This window comes from Thalia democratica, chromosome 4 (assembly GCF_965202585.1).
Source record: "Thalia democratica chromosome 4, ktThaDemo2.hap1.1, whole genome shotgun sequence".
NCBI lineage: Eukaryota > Metazoa > Chordata > Thaliacea > Salpida > Salpidae > Thalia > Thalia democratica.
The window spans coordinates 58,903,500-58,927,717 of NC_139168.1; the positions used below are offsets into that span (position 1 = coordinate 58,903,500).

The following is a 24,218-nucleotide window of genomic DNA, read 5'->3' on the forward strand; positions in this document are numbered from 1 at the left end:
TAAACGTTATTTATTTTTAACGTTTTATTATTTTTTCTAGTTTAATAATACAAAAATTAATGTTTTATTCTAAAAAAGTGTGTAACCAAAGCAAAGTAACTCAAACTATTTTCTAAGCACCAGTATTGACCAAATGTGTGCTTTTTAAGAATAGTTAATCCAACCCATAACAGTTATTATAAAATTTTAAACAGTATGTAATGTTTTTGTAAAAAAAAATAAAGTTAATTTTTAAAATGCCTTCTTAAGGGTTTTCTAAGAAACAAAAAAATGCTTTAGATTATCTGTTTCTAATATTTCATTGATTAAAAATAAAACATAAATCCTTTTTAAAACTAAGTGTAAAAAATATGCAAACTGTTCATAAACAAATTTAGAATAAAAAACTGCACCAAGTTTAGTTTTTGTGATTAAATGTTGGATATTTAGTTCCAAACTGAAACTACTTCACGACAAACAGAAACAGCAAATTCTAAATGATAATTAAGTAATAAAAAATATTAATAAGCTGATGAGTCACTGGCTGAAGATGAGGAGCTTCTAAAACTTGATGTAGAAGATGATGACGATGAAGAAGACCAAGGAGGTGTTGATTTTCTCGATCCACCGCTTTGATTAACTTCTGCTTTTTGTTTTATCTTCGGATATTTTATTGCAGTTTTTGATTTACTTATCACTGGTAAGTTTGTTGCTCTCTGTTCAAAATAATTAAGAAAAAAAAATGCTCAGTTAAATTTTGTGAAACGTTAATAATGAAAAGTGTAATGTCGAGAAAAATACACCTATATGCAATAAAAAAGATATATACTATTAAGAGAATTATAACGGTATATACAATAAATTTATTTAAAAAGAGATATTTGACTACTTTATTTGTTAACAGTGAAAAGAACTTTTTTAAATTAGATTATAATGATTACTATTGTGATTCTTATTCTTCCTAAACTTTTATCTTTAATAGTACATATATTTACTCGTTATTTTTACTAAAATTGCGATTCAAAACTGAAAATAATAAACAAATGTTATTGATGAGAACTATGATCGTGTTTAGTTTGTTTAAAGTATTACTTTTTATAATATAAGCTACCTACTTTTTGCTTAATGACGCACACCACATCTTCTATAGGTACAAATATGCCTTGCCCTGATTTACAAGCAAAGTATCTTTTTCCATTCAAACTTCCGTCGTGGTTTCCGTCTTTGCAAGAAAAATATTGGTAAGTTTTTTAATTTAATTCAAAGTTCTGAGTCAATATTTTTTATATATCTGACGTATAAAACAAACCTCCTGTTTCTAGTTCAAGGCCTACATAGACAAGACTTGGTGAACCAATTTTGTCTAAATGACCAATGTATTGAATTTTTCCAACTCTATCGAAACGAATCAAGACGTTATCGTTAACTTTCAGTTTTATCTTCGAGCTAAACAAGCAAACTAGTTTATAAAAGTTATACATATAAATAAGAATATGATAAACAGTTATTAAGTTTAGTATGTATATTACATATTATATTATAGACAACCTTAGCTTAATTATTACAGAGTATTTACTCAACAGCAAAATAATCTTTTACTGAACTTGACTGACTAGTGATCAATTTTTTTTAATGAAAGACTAAAGCAGTTTGAACTTTGTTACAGTTTTCTTTAATGTTTTAAGCTTATTACAGTAAATACTTATAACATTTAAAAAAAGAATGGACACAATTTATTTTTTATTTAGATAAGTAAGCTAAGATAGTTTTTTAGACTATAGATTTTTCCTTATGTTGAGTAAAACTTGTTGTTTTCAATATTAAAAAAAAATATCGTTTTTACTACAGAAAAACAGAAAATACATGAAAACTGAAACAAACATGTTTTTTAGTAAAATAATGTTCATGTTAAGTAAGCAGCTCGCAATTATCTTAATAAGAGTTTTTGAACATTTAAGAAAAAGTAAACTAATTTTTTAATTCTAAAAGTAGAATGCAAGACTGATAAGTTGTTTATAGGTTAATAATGATTTATTTTTATGATAAAGTAAGTGTGATTGGAAATTTTTTTTAAATGTAAGTGTTAATAATGTTTAGGTATGCTTTTAGTGCTATAAAAAGTTTTTTTTTTCAAAGTATACGAGATTTATATTTTATTAAATAAAAATATTTCTATAAATAAGTTTAATTTTTTAAACATTATTTATACAGAACTTCCTACTTTTGGGCATACACCAGCTTTCTGAGGTCTTTCAAAACTGGATTTCTTCCCCTACTATCAGTGACATAAGGACTGCATGCGTAGCCAAGTAAGCCTGAACTCCTGAAAAAGGCAGCACACATTTGACACTTACAACCTAGTATCGGTCCTGAAATTCTCACAGACTTTCTTTTTTCTAATCTTCTCGAACTGTTTTAAAATCAAAAATTTACATGTATTAGATTTTGCTTATAAACGAAAAAACTATAAGTAGTTTTTTGTAGACAATCTTTCGTATTCTAGCTCATAACTACTTATAGTAGTTTTTTAGAATACAAAACGAAAGTAAAACAAAAGACTCTCACTTACTCAACATCTATCTCAGTAATGACTGGGCCACGTTTTTTTGCAAAGTTTCGCTGGCTTTCGACGTATGACAGAACGATAGTGCTTTTGTTTACAGTAGAAGGTGGTGAAATGACGTCGTACTCCTTAAACTCAAGTGCATTTCCCTTATTAGCTCTCATGCTGTGACCATCCTCTGCTGCTAACCTTTCTTCCTCCTTTAAGCGTTCATATTCCTTCTCCTTAAATTTTTACACATTTGAAAATTTTATTAAAAAAAAAGTTATCGTACTTTAGTTTAAAAAGTTTTTAATGTCTATCAATACTTATTTAAACGTTATAAATTGTGATCATTTTAAACTTGTACGTTTCTAACTCAATACTTTTAAATAATCGATTTTATATAAATCAAGTCCTTTTCTAACTTGATCTTTTTTCAAATTATTTATGTTTAACTGATCACTTTTTACCTGACACATTTCTAACTTAATCTTTTATAACTCGGTACAATTTAACTTAATCATTTCTAATTCAATAAGTTTTACTTTAGTTTTGTTGTACAGTATAATTTTTTTGTTTTTAATTTGTTGTTTAAGATGTGTACGTTTAAGCTGCTAAAATAGAATTGTTGGTTTTTTTTTAATAAACAAAAACTTAGTTCTACTTTAATTTTAAATTTGATATTATTAAGTTCAATTTATTCTAAGTATTTTTGTTTATTCATTTTCAACTAATCTATACTTAAGTTTTGTTATAGTTCTGATATACTTTTAATTTTTTTTTTAATGGAGTTGAAAAAAAAAACATATAGTTAATTATATCTTTATTTATATTAAAAATTCTAAAATATTAAGTTTTATGAGGTCAAACGTACAGTTTATGAAAAAAAGTTAGTTGAAAGGTAGACCTATAATAAGTTATAAAAGTAAAAGTTAGAAGCGTAAAAAGTTAAAAAAAAAATAAAGTTTAAATACATTGAGGTAGATTTAGGCAAGTTATAAAAGTAAAAGTTTGAAATGAATGGGAGTTAAAAGTAAAAAAAAATATCGGCCCCTATGCTAAACTATATAAGCAACATCTTTAAACATAGTTAAGTTTTATTCATTTTGCTTGTCTAACTCACTATAATTTTATGTGAGAAATCTAAATACTAAGTTTTTAAATATAAATACAACATTTTATAAAAAATTACTTAAGTAATAAACGTCGTTAATAAAACGATTATATTAGAAATAAAATTTAATAAAATGCCAAAAAAAGAGTTTGTTTGTAATTTTTTTCTTTACTTTTAAGTTGTGCTTAGTTAAAAAAAAGATTAAGGTACAATTTTTGATAATAACCAATTTAAGTTTAACTAAAATCAAGTTTTGTGTGTTTAAATATATCTGAAGATTAAAAGTAGTTTTTTTAAGGATTTTAAACATAGATCTATAAAATTATAAAGTTACTATTGGAAGAATTTGAAGTGTTCTAAGAAATTTCAAAGCAAAAAAGCCAAGGCCATCCAATCATTTTTATTTATTGTGCTGTGAGAAATGTTTTATTTATTTGTTATACTTCAATTTTTTTTTAGCCTGAAAAATTATTTCGGCATTAATGATAACCAGCTTATATTTAAACTTAATAGCAACTAAAAATAATTTATCAAAATAAAAAAACAGTTCTTGCATAAATATTAGACTTATAATTAATAAATAATTCGCAGCTAATATTAATGTTTATCTCAATGTTGTTGTCTTTCTTCTTGATTTATAGAACATGTTATACACTGAACTTAAATAAACGTTTAGATTTAAAAAAGATATTACCATTAAAACATAATAAAACTGTAATATATTTTAAGCAAACAATAATATTTAAAATGTAGAGTTACCTGCATTTGTTGAATTGTTTTTTGAAGTGCAATAATTTCTTTTTTAGCGTTTTCTATTTCGTCGCAGATTTTCTTGTTATTTTTTTCAAAAACTTCAGCCGTTTCTTTAACTTTTTCGTGTTCTTTTTCCAAAACAGAGTGCTTGTGCTCCAGTTGCTTATGGTCAAAATAACCGAGCTCTGAACAATACCTAAGTAAAGCTCGAATTTTATTTTTGTAGTAAGCCATTTGACAGTAAACTCTAGTTAAAGTTAATGTATTTCTTAAAAAAAAACTTAAAATTATAACAAATCAAAAATGGTTTACAGTTAATTTACTTATATAAGTATCTTATTCTTTAGAAATACATTAATTTTACTTTTTTAATCTCTTAAACAGTAAATGTAATTAAAAACTCTTGTAAATTTGTTTACTTGCTATGATTGGTAGTATTAATTCCAACAGTTGTTTTTACCGGGTTTTGTGTTGATGTTGTTACTTTTTTTGGACAAAAGCATTCAATTTTGTACCCTGAGTTGCAGCTGAATGAAACTCCGGGCACTTTCCAAAATATCTTTAATTCAACTTAGATTGTATGCTAATAATTTTTTATTTGAAGTTTGTAAAATAATTTAATGAAAATTATTTCTAATTACACATACAAAAAAAATAATTAAAAAAAATCACAGAAAATTATTTTTTTAATTTGAAAAAATTGTTTAATTTTTGTTTTCTTATGTGTCAGAAAACTTATTTTAAACCAACTATTTTTCACTATGATTTCTTGTTGTAAAAATTTCAAATTATTTGTGCTACAGATTGAAGCTTTTAAATGAAATAAATGAAGAAAGTTTTGGAAATCTAATAGCAAGTATGCTTCAAAAAAGAAAATTAAGTAAAAAGTTAGTTTTATAACTTAAAAAGTTATTTTCTTTAAAATAAAATGTGACAAAAGATAATTGTACGTATTTTTTCAAATGAAAAAAAATATTTAAAAAAAACTTAATCTGTCAATCTTTTTGAATAGGCAGCAACCAATTATATATCGGGTATAACTTATTTAACAAATGTAAAACAAAAAAAAGTACGTTACGTAAAAATTATTTACATTTGAAAGTAAATTTAAAATAAAAATGAATTTTGAAAGTTGAAAATAATCAAAAACTTTTAAAAATTAAAAAAAAATCTTTTTAAACACGTAAACTTAAAAAAAGTTGCTTATAAAGCTAAAATATATGTTTAATTATTTTTGAGAAAAGCAATTTTCTGGCTATTAACTTGTTAAATTTAGTTTATTATAAACTATGCTGTAATTACCAATGCAAAAAAACATCAATGTTATATGTTTTTTAATTTGAAAAAAAACCTCGCCTAAATTGTATTTTTTGTTTGCTTTTGACTCTGCAGACTCCTTAGAACAAGGAATGACGAGGTTCTAAAAGTTTTAAATTTTATGTTGTTAACAGTCAGCTACTTTGATAACTTTATTTTGTTGATAAATTTTGAAAATTTATATTTGAAATTAAATTTAGTTTTGAACACATTAGCTTAAAGTTTAAATTAAACTTTAGAGTTTTGTCTTCAAAAATTGTTAAATTTTATATTTAAAATGTTTAGGCAACAAACAAATTTTCAATCATACTTGGGTCTGCATGGATTTTGAGGCAAGTATTGCTGTTTGGCACTGCACCTCTTGCAAGGACTGCATTGAAAAGTCAACCATTTCAGGTGGGGCCGGAGGTTCAGTCCCGTCGATCTGCTGGTTTTGCATCAAATGAAGTATTTCTTCTTTTTGCATTGAAATCTGCTCTTCCAAACTAAATGTTTGTGTCTTTCATTAATGAGTATTTTAAACTTTTAAATTTATTTAAAAAACAGAAAATTGTTTTACTTAGATTATTAATGTGAATACATTCAAATTTGATTTAACTTATATTAGTTTGGACTTTAGAGGCTAACAAATTTTAAATAGTTAAAAGTAAGAAAAAATTTTAAGTAAGTATTTACAGGGTTCTTGAAATTAAGGGTATACTATCAAAATCCAACCAATATTTTTAAATATTTTTTTAATTATTAATTTATTTTATATGTTTTTTTGCATTTTTTTACTTATTTTTCATTTAATTTTCACTATCACTGTTACCCCTAACCCTTACCCTCGATCGGTAAGCGGTTCTCGAATTTGATTTGGTGGATTTTGAACGTGGGTGGATTTTGATCGCGGGTGGATTTTGAACGTGTCCCAAATTAAGCTACCAATTATCACAGGAAACTATAAAGTCAACTAACTTGTTTTTGTCTTTCAACAAGCTGGCAACTTCAGCACAGAGGGGAACCACCCCGTTTCTCGACGCCCTAATGACGAAAGCAACTGCCTGTGAAGCAGTCGACTTGTCAACATCCATCCCGCCCAACGGAAACTCTCCATCTAAACATAGTAAACTTAAGTGGTGTAAAGTTAATGAAGTTTAGTTGAAGGGCTAAAACTAAGTACAAATATGTTGTCCATATGCAATATTTAGTATAGTAACTGAAACATTTTGATGTATTTTTGAAATTAACATTATGATTTGAAATAATTATTTTAAATATTTTTAATTGAAAACCGTATAGAGTATTACGTGGTAAGAGCAAGTTTTGTGTTCAAAACTAATATATAAAATTTAGGAGCAATTTTTTTTTTCGTGAAATTAAAGGTCACAAGAATGTTGTGATATTAAATTTAACTACAAACTTATAATTTATAAATAAACATCTATCAAAGTTAATACACCATTTTACAACACACAAATATATAAAATTTACTTTTAACATTTTAAAACTACGTTTTTAATTTAAAAAAATGTTTGTTCTAAACTAAATTTATTAATTTCATTGACAATAGTTTTTTTACGGTTAATATTTAAATTTATCTAATTGAATTAAATACATTTTTTTCTACAAAGTAAGAGTAAAACACTTCCACTTATAAATAATTCTAAAAAATAGTTTGTTCAGCTACTATCATTTTATTGATTTAAAATACTACTTTATCAGTCTTAAAAAGATTCTTTGATTTCTTAGTTAGTACTTCACATAAAACTACCAACAATTTATAAGTTTTGAGATAGAATAAAATTAAATTCTTAATACTAGTAAAGTTTATTTGTTTACTGTACATAGTAGATTAAAATGAAAAATACAGGCTAACATAAATTATATTACTTTAATCTTCTTTGTTGGTTGATTGGCGAAGAACTATTGAAAAAATAACATACTTGTACTTAAATTCATATCTTGTTCAAACTAGTTATGACAGTTTACAAACCTCTAAGATTTCCCCAATCTACTTCTAAAGCCTCATCAATCACTTCATGAAAAGGTTCAAGGATCTGAGTTGCGGTGTTGTCAGCAAACGATTTTCTCTCCCCGAGAATTTTCGAAGTCCTCGACTTTGTCTTTCGTAGTTCAGAGTACATGTTTTACAAGTTTGTGTGTGAAGGAAATAAAAGCAGAAAGTAGTTTTCCGAAAAATTATTTCCTTTTGCCTTTAAAAAACTCTCCATGCTTAAATAGTGAATGTGATAAATGAATAATTGATAGTTTATTCTGTGTTTGGTGTTTACACAAGTTATCGGCTCAAGTAAACTACCACTTCATGTTAATATTTAATAAGCAGTTTTTATTATAATATTTTTGAAAGCTGCAAGACAATTTATTTTTTTGTGAGTTAGTTTTAAATATGTGCAAAAAAATTACTCTGTCATCTTATTATCTTTTACTGAGACTATACTAGTCTTAGTAGGTTCATTTAAACATACTAAAGTTTTTATCATAACCATAACTACTTATACGCAAAAAAAGAGAAAACCCCAAAAATAAAAAATCAAACAAAGTTTTTTCATAAAGCTTAAGTTTAAAAGAACGACCTAATACGATTAGTAATTATTAGATGTATTTTTAACTATTTATTCAAATAAGAGATTTTTTTTTCGTATACTAGAATATATCATTAAGGTTAATTATAATTGTTAATAACAACACAAACAATTTGAAATTAATTTTTTATCTTAAGATGCAACTGTACAGTTTTGAATATTTCAAAGAAAGTATTTATAAAAGTTTTAGTTACATTAGGCTTAATTTTTTGTAAAAACTTAGTTTTTATTGTTCTACATGCTATTAAAAACTTAACTTAACAAGTTAAACAAAAGTTTAGTGTGTAAGAACTTTTCATTCCTTAAATTACTAAAAATAAAGTCTAGTATGTTCTAAATGAAATATACCGTTGAAACGTCATATTTGAAAAACTAAAAATATATATAAAGAAGATGATTTGTCATTTGTTTTTTTTTTTAAATAATTTTTGATAAATTTTAAACAGCCTGTCAATTAAATTTTACTTATTCTGTTCTAAAAGTTGGTAAAATTTATTTAACGCTATGCTATTTAAAACTTAAATGTTTTAAAGTACAAGCTAAAAGTATTGTTTAGTCTACATTTTTTATTTTAATGTTAGTTAAACAAATTTTTAAGTCTTCAAAACGTAATAATACAAAAATAAACTAGTTTTAGCAAGTTGTTTAAAAAATATAGAAATAAAAGGTATTTGTAAAGCAGTTTTTAGTTTTAAAGTATACAGTTCAGGACAATGTAGTTGTATATATTGATAAACATTGTTAGAAAAATTAGTTTACTAAGAAATACATACTTGTACATAGTTTATTCAACTAGTTTGACTTTTAGAAAAGTTTGAAAACAAATTATATTGTATGTTTTTTGTTATGAATATAAATTCTTAAATTAAAATAAACTATGTAAAAAGTTGCTAGTTAAAAAGATAAGTGTTTATTTTGAAACTATAATTAAACTTTTTGAATACAAAAGACTAAACAATTCATAATAAGATTAACAAAATAAATTTGTATAGTTTTAAATATTTCTATTAGTATTTTTTTTTCTCAAGCCAAGTTATATCTTTGTATACTAAGATATACATGCAGTCTTGTTTTTTTTTGTATTTAAATTATTTTTTTTTGCTTTTTTACCATCGAAATATCATTAAATGTATTTGAAAAAATGAGATTTTGTAAAAGAAAATATAATTCCTTTTTGTACTGTTATAAAAACTAAAGTAGAACTAAGATTTAGTTAGAAAATAATACAATTAGTCTAAGTAATTATTAGTCGCTGAATTGTATTTAAATTCCTTGTTTTTTAACTGTATAACATTTCATTAGTAAAATAATTGTATGACTTTGTAAATGTTAGAAAGTTATTTTATAACAATATTTTTGTTGTTGTTTAAACAAAAATACAGTTTATCATAAGTGATATACTTCAGTTTTGTAAAGTTTTCTTACCACTATGCTTTTAAATTATTTAAATAAAATGAATGTCTCACGTATGTATTAAAAATTTACTAGAAATAAAACTAGGTTATTTTTATCCTTATTAAAATACTAAAAGCTCTTTTTTTGTTTATTGTGCCATTACGGAACAACTTAAAAAATTTTATAACAACAATTTGTTTTTTTTCAACAAGTATGCAAGTGATTACAAGTGACATATTTCAGTTTTATAAAATTTTCATATAACTATACTTTAAATCTACTTAAAAAAATTAAGTTTCATACATATATTATAAATATTAGCTAAAAATAAAACAAGTTAATTTTATTTCTAAAAAATTCTAAAAATTCTCATTTAATTTTTAGTTAAGCCATTAAAATCTTTTTTAAATAGCGAAATAGAATTAAGTAGGAAAACTTTTCCACCCAAAAAGGTTGTCTTCTCTCGACAAAGTTAAATTGATGTCTGAAGGATAAATAACACCGTCGGATCTCATAATAAGCATTGGTACCTTCCAAGGTCTCGTTGGTTTGTCATTCTCTTCCTTTATCATTTCTGAAAGTTTAGGAAGCTTACAAACTAAAAGGTGTTCGTCTCTGCCAAAAAAAAATCATATAAAAACGTAGTTCCTTGTGAAAAGTATATAGTTAAACAAAACTATGTACTTGTTTTATATAAAAACAAAACTTAAAAACAATATATATTAAGAACGTAACTAAGTTTAAGCTACCTTTTCAGTTTAAAATGTAATTTTGTGTAAAAGAAGAGGGATCAGTCAAAAAAATAGAATAAAATTACACTTTTAGTTTTAAGTTGAAACAGATGGTTATCAAAAAATAGTTAGAATTTGTTGTTTTCTAAAGACTTCTAATTTTTTATCGGAAAAGTATATAGAAGTTTAAAAGTATTGATATACAATTTTATTTAGTTTAAATTTCTACGGTTTTAAACATAATTTTAGAACGCAAAATCAAATCTAGATAAAAACTTGTAGTTAGTTTCACTTTTTCCAATTCCAAACCAAACTTGGTGTTCTTCTGTAAAATTATCTCCGAGTACTTTTACAACAGTAAAGTTGTCAACGTTGCTAATCTGGTTTTTTTTTGTAGTAGTTTTTGTTTTTACAATTTATAGGTTTAAAATTAATATATTTAATAACACACTGTTATTATAGCACTGTTTAATTACTAAATTTAATCAAACCTTGTATAATTTTTACAATTAAGCCTTATATCGAAAGTTTTTAAGAGTAAGAATGTAAAACTATGAATAATGATTAATTATGACTATAGTTAGTAGTATTTAAAGTCAAAGTAGAGTACTGCGGAATGTTAAGGTATAGCTTTTGAAAGTTTTTTTTATAATTTAGCTTTTAAATAAAATTGGTCTTTTTAAAGGTTACTCAAAAAAATAAAAACAATCTATTATTATAACAGAATAGCTAGTTTCCAAAGAGTTATTATTAAAACCTTATACGATTTGACTAAAATTAACTTTTTAATATTAAAGAATTTCTTCTAATTATTTACCATTTACCAATTTTATAACTATTGTAAATGTTTAAAAAACTAAAATGCTTCAAAGTTTATAATAATTGTCGATAAAAACATTTAATAAAAAAAATAAGTTTCATGTTGTATAACTTTTTTTTTTGTAAAAATCTTTTAGTAATTAATTAATTAGCAGGGCTGTAAAGCTTAACTGTTCTTTAAAATTACTATTTATTAAAACAAGTTATAAATTTAAGTTAAAAAAATATTTTTGACCTCTATAGACTTAACGATTGGTATCGGTGATACGTCATAATTAGAAAGGCTCGTACAACTTCCGTAGTTCCACGAAAACTCTGCTTGATCAGTTGAAATGATGGTCCAACACGCACCTTCGCATAATTTTTGTTCTAGTGATCCATTTATATTGATTGGCTGTACCTGTAAAACGTTGATAAGGAGATTATAATAAAACTTTTAGTACATTGCACTTTAAAGTTTTATTATTGGTTAGAGGTTTTAAAGGCTTTAGAAACAAACAAATCTCAATAAATAGATAAAGTGCTTAAAATAAATTTAGTAAACTTAAGGTTACGTAGTAAAGACATTTTTCAGAAATTAAAAAATTAACAAACCATTTAATTAAACTGATTCTAAAACGTTTTTTTTAATAACTTTTTTTAAGAAAAAATAGTTGCATAAATCATTTTTGAGATATTTTAATTTCGTTATTTGTAGAACCTGTATGGTTTTAAAGTTTTACGTTCTGATTTATAAAATAACTAAACTCATAGACTGTAATGACATAATTAGAAGATAATTTTGACAAAAATAAAACATCTAACTCGAATTGAAAAAACTCCATTATGTTGAGCTTTTAAAAAATGACCAGGCGAATTTTTGAGTTGAAAAGCACACTTATGCAGTTGGGAAACTGGTTCGTCACTATCAGATACAACTACTTGTTTATCTACTCTCTTTATTACCTAAACGTTAGTTACAATCTTATTAAGAATTAAATATTTAACTATTGACTGTATTTAATTAAAGCAGGATAGAACAGTATTTTGAAAAATAATTCTGAAAAGTATTAATACAAACAAAACAAATTATAAAAAAAAGCTAAAGTGTTGTTATATAAAGTTACTTTTTAAAACTTAGTCAATTTTTATACTATACTATTTAAACAGTCATTATAAATTAAAACTATTTTTGTTGTATAGCTTATTTAATAAACTAAATATGACGAACTACTTTAAAGTTATTAGGATGCTTAAACTAACTAAGAAAAAAAAAACTTTTCAAAAAATGTAAGTACATTTCTAGCTTGATATTAAAACTTAAAGTGTAAAAAAGTAATTAACTGTAACAAACAAACTAGTAAAGGCAATGCAAGCTGGGTCACAGGACAAACAATTTTAATAGTGCTTCCATAATAAACAAACCCTTGCTTAATATCAAACTCTTCATTCTCTTTTAAATTACTGTCAACTATAATTTTTATTTGTAATTAGTTCAGATATACAACACATTTATAATGTTTTTATAAAACTAAAGATAAAAACCTAAAGATCTGACTAAAAAACAAGCTTCGGTGTCCAAAGACTGGACAAAGTTTCACAAAGTTTAAGACATTAACCATATTAAACTAAACATGCTAATTTTGGATTTGCATCTATACTTAAAAGTTTTTAAATATGTTTTTATCGATACATTTTAAATTAATATGTATCGCTTAATTAGAATTTGAAAATGTTTGGAACTAATAAACAAAACATCCAGTAGAACAACGTTTTACTATCAATATTCTTTTGTAATGTTTTATAATATTTGATAAGTTTTATACATATTAAATATATTAAAGATATATTAAAGCAGTATGCGCATGTGTACAACTGCAAATCTAATAGGATACAAAAATTTAAAAACAAGTATATAGTTTTTTTCGTTATTTTTTGAAAGCTGATTTTTTAGTTACTAATAAAATTATTATTTTATTATGATGTATTATTATGATCATTTAGAAAACTGAATAGTCTAGTGTGCATTTTTTGTAATGAGTTACTGCACCCAGTTTTGAAGATATTAACAATTACTACAGCCGTAAAACAAACAACTTTTTAACACCTTTGTTCAAAAAATTGTTTAATCATTATATTAATAACAATAAAATATACAACAAACAAAAACTAAAAACAAAGTACGAGAAGCTATAGATATCTTATGTAGGTTTAGTAAACAGGTATAGAAGTTTATTATTTGACTAGTTTAAATTTAAATAAGCAAATTCTGAAATTTAAATTCTAGTTACTTTGCACTATACTATTCAAAAGTTATTCATATATATATGTCTAAAATTAAAAAAAAAACGTTATATTTTAAACAAATATTTGTTCTTCTAATACTTAGTACTATAACAGACAAAAAATTTATTACCTAAAAATATCTTTAAACCGCACCATTTAGTAAGAGAGGCATAAAACTTGTTCTGGTCTGTACACAAATATCTAGTGGACATTGTTTGTGATCTCAATCTATTAAACAGTGCTACTTTACTGTCGCTTGTGATACAAACTGTTAAAATTGTCTCTTTTAAAAGAACCACAACAATTCAACCAAATTTTTTTGCGTAAAAAAAAAGTTAAACAATTAAAGTTATTATTAAACTTTTAAAACATGTATTTGTATAATAAACTTACACAAACTTACGTTCAGTGTTTTTAGCTGACTGCTTCTTTTTGCTCGGTTTTGAAATTATTTTTACAGGGTTCGTTTGTACTGTAACAATTTCTTTGCAGTTATTAAAAATGACACTTGCTTGAAGTTCTAAATGTTTCCTTTTGTCGGTGTCAGGTATAAAAAAGTTTCTTGCCGAGTAATACCCCTGGTTATTATTTTTGATTGAGTATTTAAATCGTAAAACCACTGAAACTTGATTAATTTTTGTAATTTTTAGTGTCGCCGATATCAAAACAAACAAAATAACTTATTATTCATACTCATCCAAAATTAGTTGTGTAGATCACAATTTAAGTAATTTGAAACTAACATTATTTGTTTTGTTAAAAAAATTGAAAATTTTATTATGATTTAATAATAATTGTCTGGCAATAGAAGTTTATCTTTTTAAAAGTTTAACGAAACAAACTTTATTCGTATTTCAGAAATTTTTGTGATAGTTTTTTATTAAATGAAAATATTTTAATATAAAACCGATTTAGTTCGCAAATACTTATACTAATCTTTAAAGTTCTATATTACGTTTTTAGCACATTTTTTATGTATTTGAAAGGAGTTACATAGTACTTTTAAATACCAAGTTTTTTCTTTACTTTAACGGCAATCAACATACGAATTCAGTATAAGTTATCAAAAAGTAAAATAAAATGCTTGTCTTTATTTAATTACCTAGTGAAAAAATATATACTTACACTAATGTGTTAAAATGGGCTGTTTTATAAAATATGTTCAATACGATATTTAGTAAATTTAGCCGTAAAACTTAAGTGAATTTTAAATCGAAGTAAAAAAATAATGTTGTTAAAGTTATAACTTATTCTTTTACATTTAATCAGGTTTTTATTTCATTTTTTGATGTAATTACTCTATAATATAAATTACAAAGTTTAATTACAATGTTACTACAAAAAAGGCTTTAAGACACAACCTGACATAGTAGCTGTAAAGTTTTATAATTTGGAGCACGACACTTACTTCTACTGGTTCTTTTTCGTCAATTGATATTTCCTGCATTTGGTAACCCGTTATGCACATGTAAGGTTTGATACTTTTAATAAAAACTGATTTAGTTTCGCTGTCTGTTAACTTCCATCCGTTTCCATGCAAAGATAATGAAGGTGGAGGGCAAAAAAATCTAAAATTTATTATCACTAAATATGTTTTTCTTAAGGTAGTCTTAAAAGTTTGCTTATCGACATCGGGTTTTCTTAATGTAGAAAATTATTTATGAAAATAATAATTTAAACTACCTTTTAAGATAATAAATAACCTGTGACTTAACAATGTTTTTATAAAATCAGTATAGCAATAAAAATAAAATGACTACAGTACATAAGCTTTATTGAGTTTTAAAATTAAGATATACAAACATGCAATAAGTACAACACAGTTTTTTTAAAGAAAATCTGAAATCGTTTTGAATGGTTATACTATGTTCAAAAGTTATACTTTGTACGTATATATCAAACTAGTTTAAATATTCAAAAAAAGTGGTATTTTTTTATTCACAATATAAAATAATAAAATCCTCAACATTTAAATTTTTGTTTAATAATAAATAATGTTTAATCACACATGTGCAAACTGTGGAAAACACTGATCTATTCTACTATTGTACTTTATTCACATAAGTAGGGCCTAAAGTGTAGAAAATTTTATTATACTACTAAATGAAAGAAACTTATACGAACACCTAAACCAAGCTACATTTATAGAATTGAAATAATTTTTATTTACAATTTTTTCAGAGTATTATTTTAAATTTTCATACGTTTATAAAAAAATTAACAACTTTTATTTTAGGTTTAGCTTTAAACTTAGAAGTTTTTTTTTAATTATCTTTAAAACGTTGTTGAGTCTTATTTAGACTTTTTCAAGTATTTTATTACACCCACTAAATCGAAACATAATATGTTTTACTAAAAAACTTTGTAACTAATTTTACTCACACATGTATCTATGTTAGACAGTCGTAAAAAAACTTTGTAAATTTATTTAATTAATATCATTTTTAGAACAAGTTTTCGGTTTTAACAATTAGACGAACTCAAGCTATTATAATAATAATAATAATAATAAGGCCCGCTATCAGCCGAGATCGGCTATGCGTGTTGTGCACAGAAAAAAAAAAAACATACACAGTGATGCAATAAAAAAAACACAAACACACAAAAAAACAATTAAATTCATTCTGCTTCTTATTTCTTCATCTTCTTCTTCGTTTTTCTAAATTATTCCTTTTCTCTTTCTTGCAGTCTTTTGTGTATAGTTGATCTCCATTTGGCACGGTCATCTGCAAGCAACTCCCAATCATCAGTTCCAATGCTCAAGCTTTTTAGGTCGCGCTTGCATACATCCTTAAAACGTAATTTTGGACGTCCTCGGTTTCGTTTGCCAACGACCAACTCGCCATACAATAGAAACTTTGGGATCCGCTCAGTATTCATTCTCAGGATATGACCGAGCCAGCGAAGCCTGCGCTGACTGAGGGTAAAGTACATAGTGGTAAGACCAGTACGTCTCAATACTTCCTCATTGGTGATCTTTTGCTGCCATGTAATTCCAAGGATGCGACGAAGGCATCGTAGGTGGAAGGTATTGATTTTCTTCTCCTGTACGCTAGGTAACGTCCATGTCTCGCTACCGTAAAGCAGAGTACTGCAGACACACTTTAATTGAGCCTTGACCAGCAAGGCGCGTTTCTTGAAGAGCTGCAATATCAACTTTAAGACGAAGAAGTTCGTTATTTATAATAGCAGTTTTTCTTGCATCATTTATGTTTTCGGGTCCATACCAGTAGTCATGGTACGAACGTTCCAGCTTCCCAGTTTAAGAGTGGGTCTCTTTTTACGTTTATGTTTGTCAGGTGACATAGTTTCAGTTTACTTTTCACTTAAAGCTATCCCCATTCACCCAATGAGGAAGGTAAACTGTGGCGGAACAACACCTTATTGGCTGAGGAACAAGCTATTATATGAAACGTCTTAATGAAGTATCATAAGCAAAATAAACAAAACTTGAATTCTTTTTATGAATGACTATTGAAAAGATTACTGATCAATTGGTAAAAAAAAGGTTTCATAGATCTTAAGCTTTAAATAACTGATTTAAATTACATTTTAGATGAGTACCGTTTAAACTATATAAGCTTAATAATTACCGTTTTTCACTTCCATATGACTTTTGAACGACTTTTGGATAAGAAATAGTGATAAAACAGTTGTTTCGATGTTTCAAAAATTCAAGAACTTGATTTCTATTTGTCGGCTTCAAATTTTTTTTAACAATACTGAAACATATTATTATAAGTGTCAAATGTGCTACCTTATATATACTTTTTATTAAACGACAAAAAAAATGTGCTCAAAATATTTGGTCTTAGGACTTGGTCTACAAAAAACCATTTGTATAGTTAATAATTATACAGGTTTGTTAAAAGTTTATAGTAAGAAATATTATAGTATTGGTAGTTAGTTCAAAGATTAAAAAAATATATTAAAATTACTTAAAAACTTGTTGCTAGGTTTAGATGTACTTAACAATTATTTATTTTTCATGATCATTAATTGTTAGTAAAAACTTTTTTTTTTCTACTGAGAGTAAAAAACAACTTCAAAACTTTTTTAACGAAAGGTCTTGAGCAGTTGATTGTACTATTGCTTCATTCATTAAATCTTCAAGGTTGACAAAACTTTCAACTCCTCTACTTCCTTTTGAAGTATTATTTATTTCGTTTTGATCTTTATTAAAACCATTTTCTTCAAGTACTGTGACTGTCGTGTTTAAACTTTCAATATTTGAGTTTAAATTTGCAAGCCACTTTATATGATCATAATTCAAATCTTCTTCATTGTATACAATGTCGACGTAGTTGGTTTCGTTATTTTTAGACATAGAAAGCGTATAAAAAGCTAGTAGCTGTTTTTGTGTTTGAAATAAGGTACTTAAAATTAATAAAGTATTTTTCTTAAACTGAAAGCGGATTTTTCTATCTTGCCTTATCTGTATTTTACTTCGGCTAAAACCTATGACTAAACCAAAATTTTTTACTTAAATAAAGGTAATATTTAGAAACTTGTACAAATTTTTTTTTTAAATAACTTAAGTTTTTTAGAATGAATAAAATATTTTTAGACTATTTAAAAAAATTCTGAGATAAAAGTCTTAATGATTGAAAACAAAAAAAAAATCACTAAGCTAAATGTTGTTTATTAAGATAAAATAAATTACCGTAAAAAAAGTAACTTAGCTTAAAAATGCGTCTAGAATGTAAATTTTAGTACAATTTTTTTTTGTTTTATGTTACAAGATATTCTGAAACATAAAAATAAACAAGACATTTAGTTTATTTTGCAAACTTAAAAACTAACTAGAAATTTAAACTTAAAAAGTTTACAAAAATTGTTTTGAGAAATTGAAGTCTGAATAAATTCTTATTTGTTTAAGTAATGTGGTATTTTTCCCACAAAAAACAAATATTGTTTTTGTTTAAAATAATATTTTAGTAAATTAATGAAAATTTTTGGAATATAAATCTAATTAGTGACTAAGATTTTAACGGTTTTATTACGACTGCTTTAAAACTAATTTAAGTACAAGTTTATAAAAAAAGAATAACAAAAAATACTATATTTTACAATTGGTTTTTAACATGTTGTAGTTACTGCTCGTTAAATTTTTAAAACGTTTATGAGTTTATTTTTTTAATTTTTAGAATTAATTTATAAACGTGTAACTACAAAAATGCTGTGCATAATAATCTTCGCTTTTATCTTAATGAGCTCAATATTAAATATTTAATAATTATAGACATATTATATATGCTTTTATTTAAGCTTTTTATAAACACTTGAATAACTTAATATTTTATTATACTTCTTTAGTAATTTTATCATCTAAGACTTAAATAATTAAAAACTGTTATTTTGTTTAAAAGTTTTTATTATGAAAATTTTAGACATTTTTATAAACAAGTTTTTCTTTTTGTTGTAATTACTATGCAACTAAAATTAATATTCCTGAAGGTAAACGTTTCCTCTGAATATAGCAAAGTTTAAGTCCTAATTAAAACTATAAAACTCTTATTATTTGACTTGTTACTTTAAAGTTATTTACTAAAATTTAATAACTAAGGAAAAATAAACACGGTAAAAATAAGTTTTTAAACATTTAACTACTAGTGCTGTAGACTTCGTAAAGATTTTCTTTTAAATCGGCAGCGAAACATCTTTAATAAAAAAATAAAACATAAAAGGTTTTAATAATTCAAATATATAAAATGTAAAGTTTTACAGAATAAAGCTTTACAAAGTTGACGAAAAAAAAAAAAGGAACAAAATAATATTTAATCTAAAATGTTTTAGTTATAAAGAAGATATACTGAACTAAATTTAAAGAACTGTAAACAGCAAAAAATAGCGAGACGGTTTATTAAAGCTTTAAGAATAAGGAAGTTAAGCGATTGTTTTAAATTAACTAATAACAAGTAAAAAAATATACACTTTGCATTAGTAAATCAAAAACAAGCAACTGTGAACTTTAAATTTGTTTATTAACTGTGGGCAACAGTCGGTGGTAATTAAGAAGAGAAATTTTAAAATGATTAAAACACTAATAGAAGATTTTACAAGATGTTTTTATAATTTTTTAAAGATATTTGAAATCAAAGTAGTTGCCGCTATCTGTTGCATCATTAATTTAATGAATTTTAAGATATTTTACTTTTTTTATGAGTATTATGAGAAATTGATTTAATCAGCGTTGAAAAATGCATCTAAAGCAAGAATTTCAACACAACCTACTTTAATTAAAAGAGTTTTTAAATTACTTTTAAAGTTGTTAAATTAGTTATTAAGTAACGTTTTTGATTTTACGTTTTGATCACCATATACTTTAATAACATCTTTAAAAAATTCACAACAAACTTTATAATTTATTTAATTAAAAAACAGGTGATAAAAAGCTTCTGTTAGCAATCGTAAAGCTGTTTGATAAAAACAGTTAAAATGTTTAAAACAGCCAAATAAACTTGTATCAAAAATGTACAGTATCATACTTAGTTTTTTAACAGTTATATATACAAAGTACCACTTGTATAATTTTTCAATAAGTTTTAACAGTGACCTACACAACTTACGTAAACAAAAGAAATTTTATAAGTTAAGAAATTTTAAGTTTATACAAATTAAGGTAAATTTTAAATTTGTTCAAGTCACTTCTGAGTACTAATGTATTGGATTCTACCGAATCATAAACAAAAAAAAGTTCTGGATTTTCATCCTAGTTGTTGAAAAAAGAAAAAGTTCCTACAATCAAGACTGGACTAATGTAATAGTTATGGAACACATATAAGAAAACGCCTTGCGTTTGTAAAATATGCTTTTTCCGTTTATAGTTTATTTATTTTATAAATTTTGGTAAATGATACTCAGCTCAACCAAGAATCTTTATAAGTCATTAAGTATTTTAAGCCTTAGCTTACTACCATGATAAGCTTAAGATTCTTGTCTTTGTTATTATCAAACTTTTTTAAACTACTTTCTTTTTAAGGGTCTTGTTATACTTTACTTTATTTCAAAAAATAGTAATAGTTTATTGGTCGAACGAACTATTGCAAAAAATAAGTGTTAAAAGCTTGATTTAGTTTGGTAAAACAAATTATGTCTTCTATGAGTTTAATATAACTTATTAAAAAGTAAAAAAATTAAAAAAGGATATTCGTTAGTAAATTCTTCTAAACTCTAGTTGATTTATGAGCAATGTTAAATATCTTATTTGTAACAAACAGCTTAAATTGTTTTAAAGCTTTTTAACAACTTATATCAAACAATAAACTAGTCAAAATAAAAGTATAAGTAAACTTTTAAGCCTTTCTGTTTAAGTTCTGGGTTTTTAACTTTAAACTAAAAATGTTCAAAGTAATCTTTAATTCAAACCATTTTAAGAGTTAAATATATTGGCTTCGATTTATGTTAGGCTCATAAAACAACTTCAAGGACTACTAAAAATTCAAAAACGTTTTTTAATTGATATTTATAAAAAAAATTGATTTTAATTTTGCAGACTATAAAAAAAACAATACAATAGTTCACTCTTATAGTAATCTATAAGAGCTCTTCAATTATTAAATAATTCTCATTTAAATAGAATCAAATTTACTGTTCAATTTCAAGTAAATTAGAATATCATATATAAGTGAATAAAGTATACAAACTGCTACTGACAGGAAACCAGTGTCTACAAAAATTTCTCTTCATTAAGAAAATATTTAGCCAATATATCAGAAGAAGGGAGTGTACTGTATTTTTATTTCTTAGTTTATTGGAAGCTTAACATTTAAATAATGTAAAAAGATTTTACTACTAAACTTAAAATAAAATAGTTTTACTGTTTATTTTTTTGAAAGTCTTACACTACTTTTATGAAACTTGAATCATACATAATTAATAATCATAATATAGAAATCAATAATTTTTCTTGTATATTTAACTTAGCTGAAACTTTAAGAAGACTAATTAAGTCAAAATTAATAGTTTGTTAACTTCATTATTAATTTTATACGAAAAATAAACGGATTTTTTTTTCATACACGGTTTACATTTTTGTGTTGTATAACAAAATAGAATATAAAAGCTAAGTTTTTACCGGTGGAATTTTCGAAAGCTTGTAATTTATATGGAATTAACTACGAAAGTTTTTAGCAAACAAAATAATACTTGTTAAAAGTATACAAACTGCTACCGAAAGGAAACCAAAGTCTACAAAAATTTCTCTTAATTAAGAAAACATTCAGTCAACATATCAGAAGAAGGGCGTGTACTAAATAAACTTATTTTTTTGAAGCTTAACATTTTAATAATGTAAAAAAGTTTTACTGTTTAACTGAAGAAACCAATAAGAACTTAACAACAATTTATTACTTTCGTATATAATTTAGCAGTCTTACATTTCAAAATGAGGTTTTGAATTCAACTTTTCTTTAATTTAATTTTACAATTTCTAAACTTAAATCTTTGCTCCTTACCTTTTTTTAATTTGCATGATTTACATATTAATGAAATTAATAACTTAAGCATACTAAAGTTATATAGTTTGAACTAACAAAAAAACTTAATTATGATAAAACAGATTATAATCGTTGATAATGTAGTTTCTACTGTTTTAAAGCTGCTCAAGAAATGAAGAAATTAAAAAAAAAATGTAACATTATAATTAACCGTATATAATAAAAATTTGTTGCAATAGTTTTGTATGTATATCACCTGTGTGTAATTGCTAAAATGACCGTACCTGTAACCAATGAAAAACTAAAAATGCTTTATTTTGCCATTATCATTAAAGATATATTCAAGTTCTAAGTGTAAAATTTACTTTAGGTGTAAAATTGTTGCAAGGATGAATATACACTAATGTATGAACTTAGCTGCTTTATCAAATTTATTATGCGGAAAAAATGAAGAATCATACACACATGAATTAGTAGCTTTTTATTAAAACCTCATCTTGCTGTTTTTTAGAAAAAAACACTTCGATCTGAGTACAATACTTTAGTTTTACGTTTGCTGAGGTTAAATTATTTGTAGAATTTATAAATAGTTTTACTTAAAATCGTCGTAAATATTTAAGTCAACAATATTTTGAAAATTACGATTAGTTTTGATGATAACCTTTTTGTTGTTGTCGAAACAGTATGTGTACTTTTTATCATAAATCATTTTGAATCAAACTGAACAAGTCAATTCTATTTGAATAAGATTTTAGTCAACTGATGATCTCGTTTGATTTAGTTCAAACGAGTGAAACATTGTTTTGTTAATAAATTTTAACATAAATAACAGTATAAAATAACAGTATAAATAACTAACATTGTTATATGCAGTTTAAAATTTTACTTTTTGCTTGAAAAGGTCGCAATCTTTTGCAACCGAAACCGGTCGCGAATAAAATATACAATTTAGTTAATAAAAATAAAAATTTGAATTATTAAATTTAATAAAAAGCAGAATAATCTAATATTGCAATTTATTATGCTTTTTTTCAATATAATGTCAGGTGATGCAAATATGTTAACTAATGAAATCTTCTCAAAGTCGGTTTTTTTTTTCCAAAATAGTTTTAAATCGAATTTGGTAAAATTTGGGTTCAAGTTAATTTTCAAAACCTAAAAAAATTATAAATTTAATTACAAAATAGTTCTATTTTGTAAAAAAATGGCACAAGTGTTCACTAAAAACTTTGAGTAATAAAATTATTACCGCTTTTATCTTAAAATTTGTCGTTCTTTTTTTCTATTTTTTTAAGCAAAAAATGTAGCATTTAACTCAAACTTCAAAATTATATCAGCTTAAGCTTTTTATTGACATAAACAATTTAATTTGATAATTGTAATAGTTATCAACCAGCTTTGATTACCCTTTCCTAAAATGTAATGTAAAAGACTTTTAAAGACATAATAGTCTTTTTGATTTATAAAAAAATAAATTAGAACACTTGGCAGCTAACAAAAACATAGAAATGTTTTTGTTTTAAAAAGTACATACAGTTAAATTGACATTACAATGTTATACTGTATTTGTTGTTATACAAAAAAAAATGTACTAAACTTAGTTTTTAATAAATTGAAAATATGATGAATAATTAAAAGAGTAATAATTTACTAAATAGTCATAGCTTGCTTTAGTTTAAAAAAAATACGGCGTTTAAGATATTTTTTCATGTATAGAAATTAATAATACTATATTAACATTTAAACTAAAAAAACAGAAACCATAAAGTTTATATTAATTGTTACTTATTGTTGTATGATCTCTTTAAACTTCTTACACATTTTTTACAAAATATTTTTTTTAAGCTAAAATTACTTTAAGGGTGAAAAGAAAACTTTTAAACTTGAACTTGTATGTTCAGTTTAATTTTAAATTTGTCTTTCAAAGTCTTTTTTTTAAAGTAAAGTAGTATTGTATAACGAAAAGGTACGAAAGTAATTTTGTATAACGAAAGTAGTGTTGCTTTTTAGTTTAAATAGTACAATATATAATTCAACACCATATGAACATGAAATTTTTAAGTTTAATGTTTTATGAGAAGACTTACCTTAATTTAAAACTGTTTTTAGTAGTCATTATATGAATGTAAAATGTTTTAAATACTTAAGTATAAACTGGGAAACCGCTCAGTTCCAACCCGCGCACAATTCCCACCCGATCAAACCCGAAAACCACTTACCGACCAAGGATAGAGTTAGAGGTAACAGTAATAGTAAAAAATAAATGAAGGATTGAGT

General features: G+C 24.5%; 2 protein-coding genes across 2 annotated transcripts; both read right to left on the reverse strand.

Moving 5' to 3' along the window:
* Nucleotides 1–500: 500 nt before the first annotated feature.
* On the reverse strand, nucleotides 501–14,971 carry LOC145833469 (uncharacterized). Its single transcript, XM_082940644.1, has 16 exons — nucleotides 14,912–14,971; nucleotides 13,907–14,081; nucleotides 12,576–12,688; nucleotides 12,043–12,183; nucleotides 11,474–11,638; nucleotides 7,684–7,813; nucleotides 6,666–6,804; nucleotides 6,019–6,193; nucleotides 5,743–5,811; nucleotides 4,811–4,950; nucleotides 4,398–4,587; nucleotides 2,549–2,766; nucleotides 2,201–2,389; nucleotides 1,289–1,425; nucleotides 1,095–1,201; nucleotides 501–695 (listed from the first exon to the last, which is right to left on the reverse strand). Exons 1-16 carry the CDS (start codon nucleotides 14,969–14,971, stop codon nucleotides 501–503), a joined length of 2,343 nt encoding a protein of 780 aa, XP_082796770.1.
* A 1,196-nt stretch (nucleotides 14,972–16,167) lies between these two features.
* On the reverse strand, nucleotides 16,168–16,809 carry LOC145833470 (uncharacterized). The gene is made up of 2 exons (XM_082940646.1): nucleotides 16,750–16,809; nucleotides 16,168–16,659 (listed from the first exon to the last, which is right to left on the reverse strand). The coding sequence occupies exons 1-2, from the start codon at nucleotides 16,807–16,809 to the stop codon at nucleotides 16,168–16,170; spliced, it is 552 nt and encodes a 183-aa protein (XP_082796772.1).
* Between the last annotated feature and the right edge of the window lie 7,409 nt (nucleotides 16,810–24,218).